General features: G+C 51.0%; 1 protein-coding gene across 1 annotated transcript; it reads right to left on the reverse strand.

The window, feature by feature from the left end:
* Positions 1-9485: 9485 nt before the first annotated feature.
* FCAMR (Fc alpha and mu receptor) lies at positions 9486-20728 on the reverse strand. Its single transcript, XM_088017038.1, has 6 exons — positions 20693-20728; positions 17585-17657; positions 12989-13327; positions 11082-11838; positions 10308-10426; positions 9486-9670 (listed from the first exon to the last, which is right to left on the reverse strand). Exons 1-6 carry the CDS (start codon positions 20726-20728, stop codon positions 9486-9488), a joined length of 1509 nt encoding a protein of 502 aa, XP_087873164.1.
* Between the last annotated feature and the right edge of the window lie 1256 nt (positions 20729-21984).

Consider the following 21984-nt stretch of genomic DNA (forward strand, 5'->3'; position numbering starts at 1 on the left):
TAGCTCACCACTCACTCAGGAGTGGATATCAGCCTGCAACTATTGGTTTGGATGGCAAGAAAAGAAATTGTATTTTCTAGCATGGAACTTAATTTCAGACCCTAAATGCACAATCTGATTAATATTAGAAAATAAAATTACCTAGTCGCTTCCGGGCAAGCTCCGTGCAATTCAACGAGCTCTCCGTCACTTCACTCCCGATTTAAAACTCAGTCTTATTTGGGACTTCTTTCCTTTTTGTCTCCCTTCTCTCCTCTGGTTTTATGTTAAATCTGGGGGAAGTGGGGCATGGACAAGGGGGTGGCTTATGTCAACCTTACTGTCGAGGCAGTAAGAAGGAATGCCCTACTTTTTTGACCTTGCTTTGTCGTGGTTCTATGTTGGCTTCATCCCAGGGCAGGAAATAGCCTTGTCTTCTGAGATGTGACTTGTCCTGCTGGTCGGTGGCCCTTGTCTCTGCTCATCTGGAGACTATCTATGGCCCACTCTATGTTCTCCTTGTCCCTACTTCTGGGCTCCTTCAGGTAGGACTTTTGCAATCTATTAGCCCTGCGTTGCCTTTCTTATGGAGGCAGGGTAAGTCGGGCTCGTTTGCATCCTCCCGATGCCTTTGGGAGAGCCTGTGCGGCAGAGCCTCATTCTCTCCTAACACCCCTTGTAGCCTTCTGGGCCCCATCGTTCCTGTGTAACTGGAGTTGCAGTGAATGTCAACAAGACTGTGGACCACTGAAGGGCTGTACAGGACAAGCAAGGTGCAGTTGCCCCTGGCTCTGGCACCCCCAAACCGCTCTGGACAGCTCCATCATTGTCCATCTCCTCTCCCCACCTCTAACCCTAGAATAAGCCCCACTGGGGCACCTGGGTGGCTCAGTCGTTAAGCGTCTGCCTTCGGCTCAGGTCATGATCCCAGGGTCCTGGGATGGAGCCCCACATCAGGCTCCCTGCTCCGCGGGGAGTCTGCTTCTCCCTCTCCCTCTCCCCTTGCTTGTGTTCCCTCTCTCGCTGTGTCTCTCACTGTCAAATAAATAAAATCTTTAAAAAAAAAAAAAAAGAATAAGCCCCACTGTGGTGAGTGGGAGGGCAATGGGTGCATCAGTAGCTAAGCAGTCGTTCTCCTGCCCGGGGTTCAGGGTGACTATCCATGGGAGGTGAAGACGGCATGGGGACGGGGATAGGACAAGCCTGGTTCTGCCAGGTTACAGCTCCTTTCAAAGGTTTTCCTTCTTACGCTTCTCTCCTTTCAGACACAATCGCCAGATATCTGTAGGTTTTGTTCTCTTGTTTTGTGTTAACTCGTTTGCCCCATGGCAGGGGATAACTTGGATCCAATTGTCTGGGCTAGAGGAGGGCTTAAGGGAGGCCCGCTGACTACTAGGCCAGAAACTTGATAAATGTTTGCAGGGAGGGAGGGAAGCACATCCACGAAATGGTTGCTTCTCAGGCTGCCTCAGGGGCCTGAAATCTCCCACTCCGTTTCCTTATTCTGTACTGGGGAGAATTTCCTAGATTCCATCCTGGTGTGTGCTCCCAGGAGTCCTCAAAACTATCTTAGCAGACACGCACATAGGCACAGCCCGCCGGGCCTACTGACCGAGCCTAGGGGAAAGGGAAAACGGGAAGCAGAATGTAGGGAAGAGTGGGGAAGTCAAAACCCTGCATCTTATTTTGGGCTCAGCCACATGCTAGTGGTGAGATTGGAGCCACCCAACTTCACCTCTCTCACTGTGGCTTCCCCATTGCGAACTCAGTGGCCCTGAAGCATAACCCCTGCCTCCCTGTCCTGAGTGGGGAGGGACTGGCCAAGAGGGTCCAACTGCCCAAGTCAGCAATAATCATACCTTCTGAAACTTACGTCCCATCTTAGGCTTTCAAGTTCCCCCCTCCCTCTTGAAATAATTATATGAGAAGAATATACTAATAATAAGAACTAGGGCTTCTCATTTGACTTTCATGACCCTGGGACTCAACATGAGCACCAGTCTGGACTCGGGACACGTGCCCTGGTCCTGGCTCTGTCTCTAACTTGCTGAGTGACCTTTGCCAAATCGATTCCTCCTTTAGGGCTGCGATTATTTCTTCTGTTAAATGGGAGGACTGGGCCATGCGGTGTCTAAGGCTTTTCCAGTCCTAGGATTCTGTGTTTTGAGTGAGCGCTGCGTTTGCTGATGTAACACATTACTGTAATTTTGCTGGCTTGAAACAACAGAAATGTGTTCTCAGTTCTGGAGGCCAAGAGTCTGAATCAGGAGTGGACAGAGTCATGCTCCTGCTGGAGGCTCTAGGGGGGGAATCCATTCGTCATCTCTCCTGGCTTCCAGCTGCTGCTGGATCCCTGGGCATTCTTTGGCTTGTGGCTACATCATGCCCGTCTTGCCCCTGTGCTCATATTGCCTTCCGTGTGTGCCTCAAATGTTTCTCGGCTCTCTCTTACAAAGACATTTGTGATGGCCTTTAGGGTCCATTCGAGTAATCCAGGATGATGTCTTCATCTCAAGTGCCTGGGCTGAATCACATCTGCAAAGACCCTTTTCCCAAATAAGGTAACATTACAGATTCCAGGGATCAGGAGGTGAACATGTCTTTGGGGAAGGGAGGCCACTTTCTAGCCTATTGCAAGCATCTACTATGCCCATGATCAGTTTGAATGAGGTCCAGGGAGATTACAGATATCACCAGTGTGCCTCTCTGTTCCCCAAGGGCATCTGGTCTAATTGAGAAGCCATCACCCCATACACCACTGCCAAGGAGCAACCCCAGCTGGGCAGTAGCCCTCGCAGTGAGGCAGTGCAGTCTTGGGGAAAGCTCACAGGCTCCAGACCCAGAATACCCGGTTCACATCCAAACCCTGTCATCTGCTGGCCCAGGGGACCCTTGACAAGTTTCTTAGGGTCTCTGGACCTCAATTTTCTCATTTATAATATGGGGCTAATTATACTTAGCTTGTGTGTTTGTTACAAATATTAAGTATAATATGTGCAGTGGCTGGTATCTTACAGGAGCTTATGATTCAGCTTCAAATGAATGGGGCAACACAGGCTTTCAGAACAAAGAGTGATTTCCACTGATCGATGAGGAACCAAGGGCAGAGAAGTGGAATGACTTCTCTGGGCAGCAACAGACTGCAATTTGCACCTTCAACTGATTCAGGGAAGACTGGAGAGGACCAAACATGCAGGCCTATGCAGGTCTGACGCTACAGGCTGGTATTGTCAGGTGGATGCTCCAAGACCATGGGTTGACCCAGCCACCCATAGAGAAGGGGAGGCCTTAGCTGGAGGGTCCTTCCCCAGACCGCCCCTGCCCTTCTGACATTCTGGCATCCCTCCCTGCAGATGGTGCTTATAAATGCGGCTTTCCCCAGCCAAGGGAGATAACAGCGGACAGATGAAACAGGCTATTGCTGCTGTTTACTGCCAGTTCTCGGCTCCCATGGGCAGATCTTTGGCTGAGTCAATGTTTAACCCCATGTAGAGTCAATGTTTAATCCCAGGCCAGCCAGCCCCGAAATCCAGCATTCCTCAGCAAAGCAACCATATGGTCATGTCAGTGTCAATCACTGGAAAATAGAATTATGACCGTGAATCTACCGACACTAAATATCAAGCCCCTCCCCACCCCCTTTTAAGGATATTGACTATGTGGGATTATCATGTCCAAGCAGCCCTACCCTCGCCATCAGTAGGTAATATTCTAGTAATTCCTGCCCCTAGCTGTCTTCCACTGGAAGGAACACAGCATGTGCTCTCTCCGTCCTGGGCTGGAGAGAGGCCACGGGATGGGGACTACTGCCATTGGTGCCCAGCTGGGTGCTGCGGGCTGGAAGACAGTCCCTCGTGGGGCCGCTGCCTGGAATCCCACCATGAAAGTGGACCCTGCAATAGTCTAGTTGGCTGAGCTCAGGGAGGCTTTTGGGGAGCTCCTGAGCCCAGACATATATTTGGAGGCCTGAGCCTTTTCCCAGGTGAGCCTCCCTGTTAGGGAGTAGGGTGGGGGGGGGATTAGCTATAAATACTCTGCATTTGCCTGGCTCCCCAGGCCCTTCTTAAGGAGCTCGGAGCCTGACATCTGGGACTGGGACTGGCATCACGTCAATGTCAAGAACAACCTGAATGAGGGAGAAATCGGAGGCTGGCCAGCTGGGTGGTAGATGCGTGGAGGGTGGGGAAGAAGTTGGTTCTGGTCACCGGAGAGTGTCAGGGAGGGCAGCTTACCCCACCAAGTACACATGAGAGCCTAAGGACTCTCCTTTCTCCACATGAACTCGCTGAGCCTCCTCCTTCTCCCTGATTACCTGCCTCCTTGTGTCACTGCCCACATGGCCCACCCCTCACCTGTTTTCCTAGTTCTATTCACTCTCAATCAGGGAGTGAAAACAACATTTCCTCGGGGGCTCCTGGGGTAAGGGAGTTTGTCTTCGTCATTTGGGTGGTGGAGCAGTGAAGGCAGAGACTGCGGTGGGAGCCCCGAGGAGCCTGTTGCAAAGAACAAGGAATAGTGAAGCTGGATCGGAAAATTGGTCTTGGTCCAAAGGCTCTTTCAATTTCCCGGGGCCCCCAATCAAGGAGCCCCAGAGACTTTTATTCTTTCATTCTGAGAGGCAAGAACAAATGAACCAGCCTTTTCTGAGGTTACCAAACTGCTCTCTTGCCCTCTCCTACCTCCATACTCTGGCCAGGGAGGGGCGGAAGGAGGAAGATTTTTAGAGCAGACATCCAAAGTCAATAGGCAGAGTGTCAGGTAACAGGGCCCAGCCCCTCTCATAAGCCACTGGGGTCCTTCTGCAGATGTGCCATTTCCTTGTTCCTGGTCTGAGCCTGGCCTTCAGCCCACGGTTCACCTGTCAGACAGCCACTGGAAAAATATCCTCTGTGATCCCCTGCAGCCCATGCCCCTCTGAGCTTCAACATTCCCATCAGTGCAATGGTGTACAATCCACTTTTTTTTCTGGTGACATATACTGTAATTAATTTTTAGTTGTCTGCACTACACGGGTGGTGTCATGTGTTGGCAAAATGAAGAGTTTAGGCCAGTTGCATTCACTAACCAGTCTGCCCTTTACCATGCCAGGCTCTACAGAAGCAAAACTCGCTGATGGCCTTTTCCTGAACTCTTGTTTCAAGTGCAACATCTGCACTTGCGGGGCAACGTGGAAAACATCTTTGGTCATGGTAGTCCTAGCTCTTCCCCTCTTAGCTAAGATACTCGGGGGAGTCAGGGATTTGTAACATTAGGGAAAGAAGTGGCCCTTCTTTGACCTTTTATTCTCAGAGCAGAACTGGTAGATCTAGACCAAGTCAGCAAATAAGCAAAAGTTGGGAACTCGGCCAGAGGTTGGAAAAGGCGGAACAGAGAAGACTCTGGATGCTAACAAGGGAATGTGCGTCTTCAACAAAATGGGACCAGGGGACAAATAGTGGCTTACTGGCCCAGTGCCCCAGCGTTCATGATTTCTATGTGCCTCCAGAAGGGTGGCATAGTGTCCTCCCCTGCCTCTCTGCTGCCTTTCTGGTTTCTGCTGACCCCTTGGGGAGCAGGTGGGGGGTGGTGACAATTCATCCTCCTGCTTATAGTGAAGGGAGCAGGCTGGCCCAGGGTGGGGGGGGGGTGGTCAATGCCCACGAGCCAAGTGGCATCCCTTAATGGGAAGTGGAGAGCTTGGTGGTGCTGGACCCTGCCAGAGGGTCCGTTGCCTTTTGTGTAGAATCTCCATTTCCATTCAACATCTGTCAAGTTCTTAGCCTTAGAGTATCTGTACCCGTGGAAAATAGTCACACAATTCATGTCTACTTGGCTTAAGTGCATTACAGATCATTCCATGGAAATACCTTCGTTTTTGTGTCTGACTGAAGCTGTGTTTAAGCTGATTCTATATTTCCCAGACCACACCTGCTGCTGGAAGAGAGGAAGAAACCCCCAAAATCTTAGTGGAGAATAATGACAAGTTGCTGGGGGGTGGGAGTCAAGCCTTTGCCCTAGGTTACCTGAGATGGACGGACAACCCTGCAGGGAATGAAAGATCTGAGCTCTATGATGCCAGTAAGGACCTCGACAGAGTGACTGGTTTTTTAGCTCTCCGTTCCAGCTCTGTGAACTTGTATACTTTGCTTAGCCAGGTTGGAATCAGCCTGATAGGTGACCAAAGAAAACAAATTACTGGAAATGATTATAAAACCTTCTATGCATGGGCTTAAAGAGGAAAACAAAGAAGGCTCTCAAAGGTTAAACAAGAAAAGACCTGATCAGATGCCAGGGCATAAACCCAAGTGTGGAGGAAGGCAGCGTGGGGTACCGATCGAGGATTTAACCTTGGAGGTAGACTGCTTGTGTTCAATTCTCCGCTTGCCCTTTCCCTAGGAGTCTAACTACTTCATTTCTCTGACCTCAGCTTTTGCGTCTGGAAAGTGAGAATTCTCATGTCTGCCTTACAGGAGCATTGCATCAAATGCAATGTGAGACCCGAGGGTGGTGCCTGCTACATAGAGATACTAAAGCAAGGAGCAGCTGCATTAAGAGCTGTGCGCTCTCGGGGAGGACCTGTCCATCATGGGAAAGTCTGGGCTCACTGCATCTTGCATTCAAATCTCCAGGGAGACTTCCCCGATTCCAGCCTGGTGATGGATCTTTCCCTGCCCCTCGTCCCAGTGATGTGACTACCATGCTAGCTGGGGATAGAAGATGAAAAACGAATCACTGACGCATCCCAAGTGGTGGAGTTGGCCTGCGGTGTCTGACTTCTGCCCCACTCCAGGCATCGGTTAGCCCATAAAGGAGAGCTGTAAAGATTTGGGGCTGCCCCATTTCCTTCCCGGTGAGAGTTTCCCTCAGATCTTATCTCTGCCCAGCTCCAAAGTGTAGGCCCCGAGACTCTAATCTTGACTCTGCTCTGACCCTTTGAACTTGTACTGGCCCCTCCCCTTGGCAGACCTCAGCTTCCCCTCATGCACCCTGACATGGCAGCCGGTTCTACTTCCAGAAGTCACTCCTGCCTCCAGCCACTTGGCCAACACCCTTACCAGGCTGGGCCCCTCTTTCCCCAAGATGGAGTCGTCAGGCTGGGCATCCTCCTTGCTGAACCCCAAGCAGAAAGTGTTACAGGAGTTCGGAGGAAGGAGAGGTCCCTGAGAGGGGTAGTCAGGGGGAGGCAGGGGGAGGCAGGGAAACTCATGAGGAAGAGTGGGGTCTGGTCCTTGACATCAGAGTCTTGTGTGCTTTTATGGCTTAGCTCAGGGATTGGCAAATCATGGCTCTAGAGCCAGATCCAGCCTGACACCTGTTTCTGTAAAATAAAATTGTGTTGGCTCACAGCCAGCATCATTCGTTTACGTATTGTCCTTGGTCAATCTGGTGCTACAACGGCAGCGCTGTGTAGTTGCGACAGAGGCTATGTGTCCTACAAAGTCTAAAGTATTTACTAGCAGGCCTTTGCCATGAAAGGGTTCACAAGCCTTTGCTTTCGTGCCTCCAGCTTTCCCCAACAAAGAGCGATCTGAGGAACCCAGGCCAGCCAGATTGCTTCACCAAGACACTAGAGTCCAAAACGCAGGGGAAACATATCCCCACACCCTAAGGCTATTCACAATGCCCCTTATTGTATCAAAGGCTCCAAAATATTGTACGCATAAGAACCCGTTTATTGTTTAACCGACATTTCCCAACTTGTTTGATCTACCGCAACTTTTTTTTCCCCCTCAGAACACCTCGTAAAAAAGCTCACGTTCTGTGGATGCCCCGTAAACACTAGTCAGGTGGAATTCTCCTCTACTGCCTGAGCTCTCGTCTAATGGGCCAAGTGACCTTGGCTGTATTACACTTGGGCCGACCCCCACCCCCACCCCCGGGGCCTGCTTCCTCATTGGTAGAATGGGGAAATATGGCTGTCCTACCTCCTCTATCACTCTTAAAAGCTTTTCAGGCTGGTCACTGAGAGAGTGTTCACAAAAATGGTCTGGAGCAAGATGACTGCGGTGTTATTGATTTTTTTTATTAGTTTTGCTTTGATATATTGATTATTTAGCAATGGCGAAGTGGAGAAAGCACTAGATCAAGGTTGGGAGTTCCCTTTTGTGATCCTTACTCTATTACTAACTGGGTTTAACCAAATAACTTCTCCCCACAGGGCCTCAGTTACTTCACCCTAGACTCTAAAGATCTATTAGCTCTGAAAGTCTATGATTACATTTGGCTAGATCCATTCAACTTCCCTACTTATCCAAAACAATGGGGTCTCTCTCACCAACTTTGACCACTAACTCACCATGATTTTCTGGAGACAGTGTCTGTGCTCAGCACCAGCTGTGAGGAGGTATTAATGGAGGGTTTCTAGTGTTGCTGACTGCATAAGGAGGCAGGGCTGACCCTTCTGGAATTGTCAACCTGACAATTCTCAACTTGATATCGGAGTGTTTCCTTTCTTTCTCTCCCATTGCTCAAAGGCTGCTTTGCCCAAACATGAAGTTCAGACAGCTGGTTAACAGATTTGGCAAAATAAAAGAGCAGATGTGACCCCTGAAAAGACAGTGGGACCAAGGGTGGTGTGAAAGTTCCCCGATAGGCATGGAATGAAGTGTTCATAAAGCAGAGTCCACATAAAATTCCTTCTGGCCACCTTGTCTGTTAACACCGCCCTCCCCTTAAAATGACCATTTCCCAGCTTCATCAACAGTCCTTGATATCAAGGATTTATAAGCAGTTGAACAAGAGGAGCTTTATGAAGAAGGTGAGAATCTACTGAAAAATACCCTCCTCATCCATGAGTTTAGGAAAATCCCAGAAAATCTTGCCTGGGTCAAAAAGTCTATGGCATGATGAGTGTGGGCTCAAATGGGGAGGGATGATTTGAGGGATGGGGTTGTTCTTTTTGGTTTCTATGGAGAAAGCACCTGCCGGTGGAGTCAACCAGGGGAACTCCCAAGTGAAGGGGACTCAGAGCATCTCAGAGGCCACTGAACCCATGCCCTCCAGTCAGCCTTTCGGTCACAAATATTTACTGGGGCCCCACTGAGTTGGAAGGTCTCTGGGGACTTAGTGAGGTGGATCCAACATGATAACTGCCCTAAAGGAGCTTAGAATGTACTTGAGAAGGCAAGCCTCGTATACGTGAATACGATGAAATGTGTGCAGCAGGCTGAGTGCTGACAGACTTCAGAAAGGGGGGCAGCTAGCAAGGGCTAGGAATGATGGCTAAGAAGTTATAGTAATTGGAAGCCTCTTAGCTTTTCAAACCCCCAGGAAGGGAAATTCCACACTTTCCTAGGTGACCTCCATCAGGGTTCAATCAATCCTTTCTTGAAGCCTTCTTTGAGTCATGCATCACCTTTGGCTGTGGGAAATGTTTGACCTTCCTGGGTCCAAGGATGGCCAACCTCTGCTTTCCCAGATGGAGCCCCAGCTCCATTAGCTCCCCTTCGTACAGGTGGAGGGAGGATGAGAAAAGACTGAAGTTGTGGTGTTTGGTCCTGGTTCTCTTTCCATGGTGACTGAGCAGCTTATGCTTCCATTTCTCGGGGTCCAGGGTGCATCTCCGGGACAGTCAGACTGGCCTGGGGACGACAGTCATCCCGGAGCATATTCCTTTCCATGTGGGGGGGCAGCTGGTCTGGCTGGAGGCTCAGTTCCAGGAAATATGTCATCTGAATCAAGGTGACCGCTGCTGTTCTTTTTGCCTCCTGAGCTGCACAGACACAGAGGATGCTGTGAAGGGACTGGGAACTGAATTTGATTCCCTGAGGACCCCAACCCCAACCCCCACAAGACATTGGGAACTTCCTGACACAGAAGAATTGCAATTGACCCCTTTGATTGAAAAGGATTGGGCCAGGCCTTTGGGGTTCTGGGGTGATCATCTTAGCCTCTTCCACTTGCTCCCACAAATCTCACCCTCTCTTCATCAGAGCTAACCACCACGGAGCACTCATTTTAGGAGTATTTAAACCTGGGCTGGAAGAGACTTTCAGCCAGGGCATGCAGAGGGTGCAAGTGTAGTTTGCCCCCACATCTGGTCCCAGCACTCCTGCCATCCACGTCTGGGATTGCTCCTGTGGTTCACATGCCTACAGTTAGCATCTGTCTTACCATCCTCTGAGGAGCTTCTCCTTCAGTTCTGGGATGTCACCAAGGCCTAAGTATAGAGATGATTCTCCCATTTCATTGATAAACCAAGGCCAGGAGTGATTAAATGGCTCCGACGAGAACTTAGCATTTCTATATCCCAGGTCCTGGCACCAACTCTGACGCCACCCAGTCCTGAGGGTGTCTGATTGGAACGAAAACTCCCTCCCCAGCCTTGGGACTACTTCAACTGAACTCACTCATCTTGTTTCTCCAGAGCTTCTTTTGCAACAGGCCAAGAACCACAAGTGTAAGGGGGCACAGCACCGTGGAGGCGAGAATCAGGATCCGAGAGATGTTTTTCTCTCCTGGAGAAACGCTGGAGAGGAAGGAGCCGGTGGGGGGAGGAGGAAGAGCACAGGGGAGGGAAGGTTGGAGCTGGACAGGAGGCTGAAGGGCATTTGGCCCTCGCCCCTCACTTTACAGGTGAGAAGCTGAGGTGAGGGAAGTTGGCTGCCTTCATTCCCCCGGCGGGTGAGTAGAGGAGCTGGGACCAGGACCCCTGTCTGCAGGTTCCCATGCCCTGAATCCCAGTCCCTCCTGCACTGCCCGTGTGTGTGGGCCCCACTGCGTGGCACAGTGGGAAACAGGACGGAGCGAGTCAGGGAATCTACCCTGGCCATTTGGCTCTGCCACAATCTTTCCCTGTGGCTTCAGCAAGTACCTCTCCCTCTCTAGAGCTTTTGTTCCTCATCTTTTAAAAAAAAAGTCCCAAAGTTTCCACCTAAATATTCTCTTTTCCTAATGTTTAGATTTTTACTTGAAAACCACATGAAAATACTCAGGGCTCCTTAGCAAGGACTCTTGAACAAGGGAGGGTCTGCGATTTTTATGGTCCTTGCCCTTCGCTGTCGTGGGGTTATAAAGAGAGAAGTGAGCAGATGGAGTGGGGTACAGTGGTCAGCCCACGGAGGAGCATGCCGGGAGTGGGGCAGATATGGAGCCCGGGCCAAGGTGAAGGTCTGGGAGTTTACCTCATCATGGAGGACACCTTGCCCAAGAGGCTCACGGACCCAGCAGCTGGGGCCTGGCTCTGTGTGGCTTGGGGATCGCTGTCTCCAACAGGCATGTCTAGGTCCTCTTCGGTGGCTCCCTCCTCAGACGCCATCTCTATGCTGGTGGGCCCCAGGATCCACACACCTGCAGCTGGGGTAGTTCCTTCAATGGAGCCCAGGTCATGTGGCTTAGAAACGGTTGTTGCTTCTTGCAGGATTTCCTGCACCCATTTTTCTGAGACCAGAGTTGATGGCCTACTGGTCCCTATGACCTTCCCAGTGACATCCGGAGCTGTTCCGACCCCCTCTGTTTCTTCAGGTGGCCCATCGGCCTCTGTCGTTGTCTCCCTCCCTTCCTGGCGGGGCCTCGCCCTATTCGCTACTGAGCTTCTGGTGTCCCACACCCAAACACCTTTTGTCGTACTGGACACGCCTCCAGTTGTTGAAGCCGGACTCTCTGGAGTGGGGACTGTTGCCCAGACAGAACCCTCTACCTGGCTGGCCGTCCCTAGAGCCACTGCCTCAGTTGTTCCTGGAGTCTGCCTTCCCTCAGCTGACGCTGTTGTTCTGTTGGTCCCTGGAGTCAGAGCAACTCTATCCCATCCTGTCCCCTGGCTTTCTACAGTCTGAGCCGTTCCTGAGGTCCGTCTGCTGGCCGCTGGTGACACTGCTCCGAAGGATCCCATGACGAGCTCACCGGCAGCTGGAGTGGCCATGGGGATGGTTCTGGAAGGATCTGTGAATGGCAGAGGGAGACCATGTGGAAAGGCTACCCCAGCTGCCTGCAGCATTTAGCAAAGGATGCCAGGCTTAAGGTGCTTGCTCCAAGGAATGCGACCTCACTAAGCAACACAGTCTTCAGTCAGTATGATGGATAAAATAAAAATGAGGGAAAACCAGGTGTATTCTCTAGCCTGTCGCAAATATTGACATTCTGTGGTCCTTTCTCCTTGTTTAATGCCCACGTACACTCTGAGAGCTGTCCTGCACTCCCATGCTGGCCCCTTTCCCACAGCCCACCACATACTGCTCCTCAGACGGAGCAGGCAATCTCCGCAGATGGTCAGGGCAACATCTAACCGGACAAGTGCAATGCCAGGCTCTGCCTGTCCTCTGACATGCCACTTCTCCTGGCCAGCCACTGCCTGGGCCCCCTTCCATGGACTCTGGGTGCCCACCTCCAGGTCGCGTCTCTGGAACCTACCATGCAGAGCATGGACCTGGCAGCTTCTCAGATGTCTGCTGAGGGGCTCGGTCTCAGGAAAAGCCTCTTCTGTCCTGAGTATCTTACCTGCTCTGCTTATCTGAACAAAGAGACATCGTGAGCCGAAGAAGCCACATTTTTCAATTCACTCCCTTCTTGGAGTCCTCTCAAATATTCAGGCCACAGGGGTGCCTGAGTGGCTCAGTTGGTTAAGCGACTGCCTTCGGCTCAGGTCATGATCCTGGAGTCCCGGGATCGAGTCCCGCATCAGGCTCCCTGCTCGGCAGGGAGTCTGCTTCTCCCTCGGACCCTCCCCCGTCTCATGCTCTCTCTCTATCTCATTCTCTCTCTCAAATAAATAAATAAAATCTTTTAAAAAATTAAAAAAAAAAACAAAAGAAAACCAAATATTCAGGCCACAAAATTTGGGGAAATGTGGGTGGGACAGCTTGCATGCATCCATTTAGGCAGTTTTTCCAAATATCTACCTTCCTTCTGAAGGTAATTTCTTTCTGAAATGAAAGGCTACTTCCTAAAGTCCTTGCTTTACCCCCAGGTTTTCCTCATCACTCCCCACCCCCCTCAGGCTTGAAGCCCTCTTGGACCTGTCGGTCAGCGCCTGCACCTTCTCCTTCCCAGCATTCACGTCACCAGACTTGACCCAGCAGCCATCAGCCCATACCTGCAGAGACGGTCAGCTTCATGCTGAAGAAGAACATGCTGTTTGTGTTTCCAATGCCACAGCGATAGCGCCCCACGTCATTCGGGGAGAGCTGGGACAGCCTCACCACAAACAAGCCTCTCTGCGGGAAGTCTGCTAGAGCCACGCGGCCGCGGTAGCCGAGGTGAGTGTAGTTGGTGGTGGACACGATGGTGTGGCAGATCCACGTCACGGGGCTTAGGCGGCACCAGTACTTCCTCACATGCTTGTTGATGGACAAGGGGGTGTAATGGCACCGGATGGTGACAGCTCCCCCAGGTTCCCCAGACACCAGCCTCGGGCCCTTCAGTGCATTTGCAGCTGCTGGAGGGGTGAGGGGGGAGAGTCAAAGGAAAGGGAGTGTTGGGTAGAGTCACTGTGTGGGGAGTTACAAGCTCCAAACTCTGCCAGATTTAGGGAACAGGTCAGAAAATGCCTTCATGAAAGTGAAGCGAAGAAGAATCAATATGGGCACGTCGGAGCTCAGTGCCCTGGATCAGGAGTACCCCAGCCGTGGAATGGAGCTGTGTCTAAGGCCCCATCTGAGAGACAGAAATGCAAGAGTACTCTTACCAACTATTTAGCTAGCACCTATCATGTGCCGGACGTTCTCATACAAGTCCGTCCAGAGCCTGGGTCAACATCTGATGGGAGGACTATGGTTTGTTTGATGGAAAACCCAAGAGAGATGGTAAGGAGGTGAGGACAGATTAGTGTGCTTTCCCTTGAGAGGGAAGGGTGCCCTGAACACAAGAATCCTGGCCCACTCAGTGGGTCCATCCCCAGACCGGTGGTTGAAAAATGTTCACACCGGTTCACACCGTGCTTTTCTGTAGAAATAGAAACACGTACCACCATCCAAGCACAGATGAACAATACTGTAAATATGCCTGCTTTGGCCATAGGCATAAATCATGCTCGAACACGTCTATGGCCTGTTCACTGAGTGACATGAACTTGACCTGGTGCGAACAGAAACAAAGCTTGTTCTTACACTGTCTCTTCATACTGGCTCTGCTCCTTGATAAATCTCAGGCATAACTTCAGGTACAGTAACTTTCATAGTCTTACATGGGGAGGAAAAAGTCCAATCTGGTCAAGAGCAATATATCTATCCAGTCCCGTCCGGTGACTGGTTGCAACTCTTGTCTCTTTGTTCTCTTCCCTCTATTCCAAACTGCTGTTTAGGCCCCTCGGGGATTGCATCTGGAGGGACAGAGGGGAAGGTGAGGAGCAACAAGGGATGGCCAGAGATCTTCCTAGAACTTTTGCCTCCCAGACCGGCCCTCTGGCCGCAGCTCCTTCCTTGTAAGAACCGCCTCTCCTGCTGGCCTCTTGCCCCTCCTCCAACACCACCACACCTATGACTTCGGGCCACCTGCCCTTCTTTGGGTAGTCCCCATCCTTTCTGGGTGGCCTTTGTGGTGGAGCCCCCAGGCCAGCTCCTTTCTGTAGGTCCCACATTTGGTCACGGGAAGCACACTTTGGCCCTGCCATCAGGAGAAGCTGGGACATGGGACAGCTTGGTGAGTGGCTTTCTACAAGTTCCTTCTCTTACTTGACTGAATGTGAGGGCGCAGGTGAAGGCGAGCCCAACACCCCGGCATCTCTCTCCAAAACAGCTCTTCCAGTGAGCTCGGCTACCCTCTGCTGATTCTTCAGATGGCTACATGGGGGGCTGTGGCTGGCACAACCCCCTCTGTGGTCCTCGCCACAGTCCGGCGCAGGCGCTTCAACATCCTGCTTTAGGATGTGGGTGCCTGGCATCTATCAATTTGTTCTATGTCTTTAGGGCCCTCTGAAGCCAAGAAGGCTCAGGTTTTTTTGCTTGTTTTTAAAGATATTTATTTATTTGAGAAAGAGAGAGAGAGAGCACAAGCAGGGGGAGCTGCAGAGGGAGAGGGAGAAGCAGGCTCTCGCTGAGCAAGGAGCCTGATGCAGGACTCGATCCCAGGACCCCAAGATCACGACCTGAGCCGAAGGCAGACACTCAATGTACCGAGTCACCCAGGAGCCCCAAGAAGGTTCAGTTTAATATCCTGTTGCCAGAACTGGCTACAGAATTGCAAAGCCCAGTGCAAAATGAAAATGCAGAACCCCTTGTTCGGAGTTTATTAACCCCTGTTCACTATGGTGATAGCAGAGCATTAAACCAAGCACCTTCTGAGTCTGGGGCCCTATGACTGCCCAGGGCCCATGCTCATGAAGCCGGCCTGCCTGCTACATATGTCCTGAGGTCTAATTATAGGAAGACTCGAGGCCACGGTGCTATGACTGTGGCAGTACTCACCGTAAGTTTAATTAAATGACATGCCACCAACTATGCCATTATTAGTAAAGCTAAATGGCAACTTATCTTTAAAAGTCAAGAATATTCACAACTACAAACAAGGACCGTCTCGGGACAACAGTGATGGGGTGCCCTGATAAAGTGTTCATACCCTAGTTCTCATGAATTCTTGCAATCTACACATGGCACATACAAGAGGCTCTCTGCCCCATTCATCAGCAGGATGGGGGCAGTCTGACCTCGCAGGAGAAGGCTGATTAAGAACCCTTAATGAGCTCTTGCAGTGAACATTTTTTCTTTTGTTAATACCAAGTTTTACTTGCCCTTGAGAACTCGTTTGGTGAATTACTGATCAGTAGCTCTTAGTTATATATAATTAAGGTGTATATATACTATATAATTGGGAATATATTTGGTATGTATTATAAATACTTTGGAATGTTTTATTGGTCACCTGTGGGCTAGCATTTTAGGATCCATGTGGTGCCCGCCTGGGCTCCCTGCTGCAGATTCTCATCCCTTTGGTGGAGGCAGGGGCCCTGCACTCATTCCACCATCACTTCCCTGCAGTTGTCTGTGGCTCTGGCTTCCCCCGGGGAGGAGTGAGGGGGGGTCCTGTGGATGGAGGGAGCCCAGGGACTAGAGACCAACTCGGTCTGAGAGAGCACAAGAGGTCTGAGGCAGGACAGGGGGAGAATGGTTGCACCTGCAGTGGCTGTCTCCTCCATCCGGCATGGGGGTGGGAAAGGAGTGAGTGTTTCCTTGGCCCAGAGGTGGGGCCCGGAGGGCAGAGGGCCCTTCCACTGGCATCTGAGATGGGGTCTTCTGTGTGGTTGGGTCAAAGCAGAACCTGGGACAAAGGGAGGAGATGAAACATCAGGGGACCCTCTAAGCTCACAAATGCAGCCATGAGAGGAAGAGCCGGCTGTAAACTCCTTGCCACCCCATCAAGTAAGAGTTCCCTGCCTTCTGCCTTGCCTCCCTTTGGCTCCTGTGACACTGCTGGAGTCCCACGTGTCAGCTGCCAACATGGGGAGGAGAAGGAGGAGACGGACAGCGGAGAGGGGCCACCCCATCCCCTGTGCTGCCTTCCTGACCGCAGGCCTTGAGGGGCTGAGGGGGCATTTCTTTGAAGGAAGACTGAAATGCTGTCCAAAATACTTAACTGCACCCTTAAAAGTATCAAATTCAGCATTTGAGACTTAAGGGAATTGAGTCAGGACTCTTACCTACATTAATATGTTAGCAGAAAAATCATGGGCCTGCCTGAGTTTTCATCTGGGGGCAGGGGACACCTGCTTCTACTGAAAATTTTTCAAAGGCAGCTAGTGGGAGATTCAAATCAAGAGATGGTGTGATTATATGACAGAGAGCTCTTGCTCAAAATGAACGTTTGGTTCACTAAAATTCTGATTTGTTTATAAGCCAAACCCAATTATTCATCCTTTTTTTTTGGTATTACCAGAGCATTTTCATTCATTCATTTAATGATTATTTGTTCAGTATCTACATGGGACTAAGTTCTAGGTACCAGACACTCTGGGCACATATTCACCACATTTCTCAATGGTTCCCCATTTCCATCAAAATAAAATCTAGACACCACAGCACGGAGACAGGGCCATGCATCATTTGAGCCTGATCCATACCTGGCCAGCCTCACCATACCAGCCTGCCAGGACCTACTGGGGCAAAGACTCTGTCCTCCATCCAGCTGTCCCTTGTGACTGGCACGTGCTTGGCCCTCCATAAATGTGTGCTGACTAAATCAGTAGATGCAGAGATGCAAATTTTATTTACCCACCAGTTTCTCGTAGACTCTGAACACTTTTGAGGAGGGCAGGTCTGCATCTTTAAGTCCCTAGTCCTGGGCCTGGCACTGAGTGTTTTTGGAATGAGTGGGAATGAGCAGTACCCCTTCTGTCTCTTGTGTGTATGCTCTGGAACCCTCATCTTGCAAATGCCGCCAACTTTCAGTCATCAACTTGAAGGGAAGAGAGCAGAAACATTGGGAATATCCTAACAGTGAATATTCTAGAAATGAGCAAAGCAGGCATCGGCTCTCTCTTGTGAGCTCTTGCGCCTCTCACTCCCTCCAGGCCCAGACCTGACCCCTCCCTGGATGCACTGCATGGTCTGGGATGCCGGGAGAGAGAGCCAAGGGTATGGCCAAAGTGCCGGGGCAGCGGTCAACGCCACCACCGAACCGCCTGCCAGGAATCTCCGCAGCCTGGAAGGCACAGGGCTGGTTTTGCAAGCTCCGATTCTGGGCTGTGTTTGGGACTCACCTTGCAAGAGGCACAACGTGAGGAGGACGGGCATTTTCCAACCTGCCCTCTGGTTGGCAACCTGCAAAAAACACTGTAGTTGAAGAAGCCTGAGGGGGGCAGATGAGAAGCTAGGGTGAGCAGCAGGGCGACCTGGGCGGGCCCTTTCTCACTGGAGGACCTCAGTGTGCTCAGTGTTGTGGCTGGATGGGGTATATGTCACCAAGGGCAGGACGGGAACTGCCCTCCCTGAGAGAAGCATGACTCCATCACCCACTCCTAAGCATGCTTGTTTGGCCCAGTCACCACTACCAAGGCTAAAAGGTCCCCACCCTTGGGGTTTCTGTGTTCAGAAGAGTTGGAACTCCCCCTGTAGGATCCCAGCCCCCGCACCCAGTTGCCAGCGTGGAGCTCTGAATGTGGGGGAGCCTTGTGTCGTGGAAAGATGACACCCTTGAAGTTGAAACGTAGGCGGGAGTTGTGGGGCCTTCAGGGGTCAGCTTCCTCCCCGGGAGAATGAGCACATGCGTCAGGGAGTTGTTGCACAACTGAAACTAGATTGTGTTAGAAGTGCTGGCAGTGTGCTGGGTACAGAGTAGCTCCCTCCCCCTTCCCTTCTCACCCCTTCATTTTGCAGAAAGAGAATTGGTTCCTTCAAGAGAAGCTTTCTGTTTTGCTGGTGGGGTGCCGCCGGGTGGTAACAAGGACTTAGAAATTAGCTCTCAGGACGTGAAATTGTCGGCACAAGGGTCCTATTCTCTTTCTTCTCCACAACTTCTAGAAAGCCCTCCCTGTCCTCCGGTCCACGCTGCTCTCCCCTTACTCTGGTCTCTCCTGCTGGCCAGGTGGGACTCTATGTGCCATCACTCTACCCCAGGCTCTGGGCTGGATGTAGCATGGCGCAGGAGCAAGAATGGACCACTCTCGGAAGAGACACCATACTGATCCCCACTCAGTAGTCTTTTATTGCTTGCTGATTATAAAGACAGAGATTGTACATTATACTTCATTTGTATTCCCCCTAGGGTTTTCTTTTTTTTTTTTTTAAGATTTTATTTATTTGACAGAGAGAGACAGCGAGAGAGGGAACACAAGCAGCGGGAGTGGGAGAGGGAGAAGCAGGCTTCCCGCCGAGCAGGGAACCCGATGTGGGGCTCGATCCCAGGACCCTGGGATCATGATCTGAGCCGAAGGCAGATGCTTAACGACTGAGCCACCAAGGCGCCCCCCCCCCCCAGGGTTTTCATGGATGCTTTTGGGTTGATTCAAAATCTGTGCTTTAAATCTATCTACTGCCTGCAGTTCTTAGGACCTATACATTTAGAAAGAAAGAAAAGAAAAGAAAAGAAAAGAAAAGAAAAAGAAAGAAAGAAAGAAAGAAAGAAAGAAAGAAAGAAAGAAAGAAAGAAAGAAAGAAAGAAAGAAAGAAAGAAAGAAAGAAAAGAAAGAAAGAAAAGAAAGAAACAAAGAAAGAGAAAGAAACAAAGAGAAAGGAAAGAAAGAAAGAAAGAGAGAGAGAGAGAAAGAAAGAAAGAAAGAAAGAAAGAAAGAAAGAAAGAAAGAAAGAAAGAAAGAAAGAAAGAAAGAAAGAAAAAGAAAGAAAGAAAAAGAAAGAAAGGAAGTTAAGTTAGCGATCACAGTCTCCTCTCCCCTCTAATCCCTGCCTCACTAATGTTGAGAACAGGTGCAGACCATCGTGGTCTGGCCTGAGCGCAGGAGACCCTTACCGCCCACCCTTGCCCAATGAGACTAAGCCACACAAGGCCAGTGGCCAGGCTGGGACATAGGCTAAAGGAGGAGGAAAGGGAACGCGGGAGGCAAGGAGAAGCGGGAGAGGAAAGGAAGGGCAAAGGAAGAGAGTAGGGGGCAGGAGAATGGTAGGACCCATAGGTTGGCACTGCAGCTGCAAACTGTCACCTCAGCTTGGCTCTGCCCAGCCGTCTCCCCTAAAGCCTTGGCCTGCTCTATCCAGGTAGAGCCCCGAGAGCGGAGGAAGCTACAAGGGTCCTCAGGCTCCTCGCGCCCCCTTCGTGCCCTCTTAGCGATGCCCCTGCCTTGGGCGCCGCCATGGCAGCCTAGGCCCTACTCGCCGTCCAGAGCTTCTGGCTGCCTGCCTTCACCTGGAGGCTCTCCCAGGTGTGCCTGCGCCTAATCTGTTGTTTGATTAATGTCCACCAAGCCCAGGTTCCTCGGGGCTTGTTTTTCTAACACACTAGGTGCTGACATGGCACAGGTTGAGGTCAAAGTCTCCGCACCACACCACCTAGTTCCTCCCAAGTCCACCCGCGCAGCAATCTCTAGGCTTGGGAGCAAAAGCCACCTCGCCCCTGAGGGGCAATGAGGAAGCTCGGAGTGTGAGATAAAAGGTCTCTGGGGAGTTATCAGCCTTGATTGGAGGCTGAAAGGACTATATTCGAGGAAATGTCTCCAAGCCAACCACCCTGCCAGTGACCTTCAGAAAACCTTTCTCCAGGATACAGAGAGCCCCAACTCAGCAGCCTGGGGCTACAGTCCTCTGTAATAATGCACAGCATTTTAGGGGATGAGGGCCACGTGGTGGGGGGCTCTCATCCCTCTGTCCTGCTGGGAAGGGCATCTACATCTCCAGCACAGGCTGGTGTATGACTCCCCAAATCCCTACTGCCTCCCCCCACACTTCCCTCCTATTCCCTACCCCTGGGGCAGCAGACAAGAAAGCAAAAGAGCCCATGTGATGTAGAGGGAAGTGCATAGAACCAGGACTCTGGAGCCTTCGCTTTGCTCACGGCTTATAGAACAACCTAGAGCAAATGCATCCTTGTCTCCACTACAGCAGAAGAACTTTGTGTGATCTCCATGTCTCCTTCTCTTTCTGACATTTGTTGGTTCCACATGACTCAGGGCCTCAAAGGAATCATGCACTCTGGTGGGAGGGAGAGTCAGGGTGCGCAGGAGAGTGGGGAGGCAGGAGGGAGATGCTGTGGGCTGAACCCCATGGTCCTTCCCTGGCCTCCTGGGCATGAGCCCAGCCTGCTCCAGGAAAGGCCCCTGAATGCACACTTGAGAGTTGCTGCTGCAAGTCACCACCACCACCCCTCCCCATGGGGGAGAGACAAGACCCCAGCCGCTGGGGAGAAAGCCGAGTCTCACCTGTCCTCCTGGCTTAGCTGAGGCTTCTCCGGCCATCTCAGTCCAGAGATAAAATCCACCCGGATTTTTCTTTTTACTCTCTCTCTTTTTGAGCTGCTGAACACCTTCTAGCTTCTTTTCTTTAACCTTGAGACTGAGAATCAGCCCTGGAGAGCTGGAAACAGCTGGAGCTACAAGAAGCTCCAAGTACAAGATGGAGCTCGGCACCTCGCCTCTCCACGGCTGCAGCAAGTCACTGCACCCTGCCTACTGGTTCTAGGAAGGAGCTGGTCCTGGTTCCTTGTGGTCCTCACTGTCACTTACTCTTGCAGAACTTTTCCAGGGGTGGTGACAGTGACATCAAGGATCCACATCCTTCCATCTCTTATTTCCCCTCCAGTCCAGGGCCCCAGATTTTTCAGGATGCCCCAGTTTAGCTTGCCCTTTCAGGATAAGTGATGCAGCAATCTGGGGAGGAGAGAAAATTCAGGAGAGGAATTCCCCAGTAGTCTGGCTGGGCAGCTGGTGCCTTCTGCTGGCCTGGCCCCATCGGCTCCCAGGAGAGCCAGTTTGGGTCACAGACTCCAGGTCAACTGCACGTCTGGTAGTCCCTAATTCATGCTCCAGACAAAGCACAATACAGGAAATGAGATGATTTCCATGGAAAGAGAGCACTGACCAGCATGGCTCATCCCGGAGGATAACAACATGCTTAAAAATACCCCAACATTTTGCTTTGGAAAATATATCATGGGTGGGTTCTCTTCCTTGTAAAAGATGTAATGCCTACCTCTGTTGGTTTTAAACTGACATCAAAATGACAATTAAGGAGCTCCAAGGGGCGGAGGTACTGCAGACTCTAGTGAAGGATGCTCACCAGGCCCCTGAGGGACACTGTAGCACCCTTGGGCCAATTAGAAAGGGCACTTCTTCTTTAGAAAAATCAAGGCAGTTGATGTATTGTTGTACAATAACCACAGATAGCAACACGTACTGTCTATGCATTCCCCCTTCCAGGTCTGAAGACAGGCTGTGGGTAGGAACTGTGTCACTGAAAGCAATAAAAGAGGAAAAGAAACAATACCATGGGCTGCCTGGAGTGTGGCTGGGACAAGGTGGTCTCATGTGTGTGCCAGTTTCTGAGTGCACAGTAGTGTGTGTCACTATCCCAGGACTTGGTTAGAAGGTCCAGATCTTCACAAACACCTGCAGCCTCTCATATAAGTTCGAAGACATCTACAATGGAAATGCATTCCCTTAGCTGTGGCATGCTTAAGCAGTGCACAACCTGAAGAACTGTACATGGTGGCCCT

This window comes from Eumetopias jubatus, unplaced genomic scaffold (assembly GCF_037043125.1).
Source record: "Eumetopias jubatus isolate StellerSeaLion01/CBP00866 unplaced genomic scaffold, mEumJub1_p1.0 scaffold_12, whole genome shotgun sequence".
NCBI lineage: Eukaryota > Metazoa > Chordata > Mammalia > Carnivora > Otariidae > Eumetopias > Eumetopias jubatus.

Coding starts and splice junctions, on each gene's coding strand:
- FCAMR (XM_088017038.1), bottom strand. CDS start 20,728: ATGGCCGGAGAAGCCTCAGCTAAGCCAGGAGGACAG. Junction 13,328..17,584: donor CACGTTGTGCCTCTTGCAAG/GTGAGTCCCAAA, acceptor CCCCTCCAGCAG/CTGCAAATGCACTGAAGGGC. Junction 10,427..11,081: donor AAGGTGTCCTCCATGATGAG/GTAAACTCCCAG, acceptor CTTCCTCTCCAG/CGTTTCTCCAGGAGAGAAAA.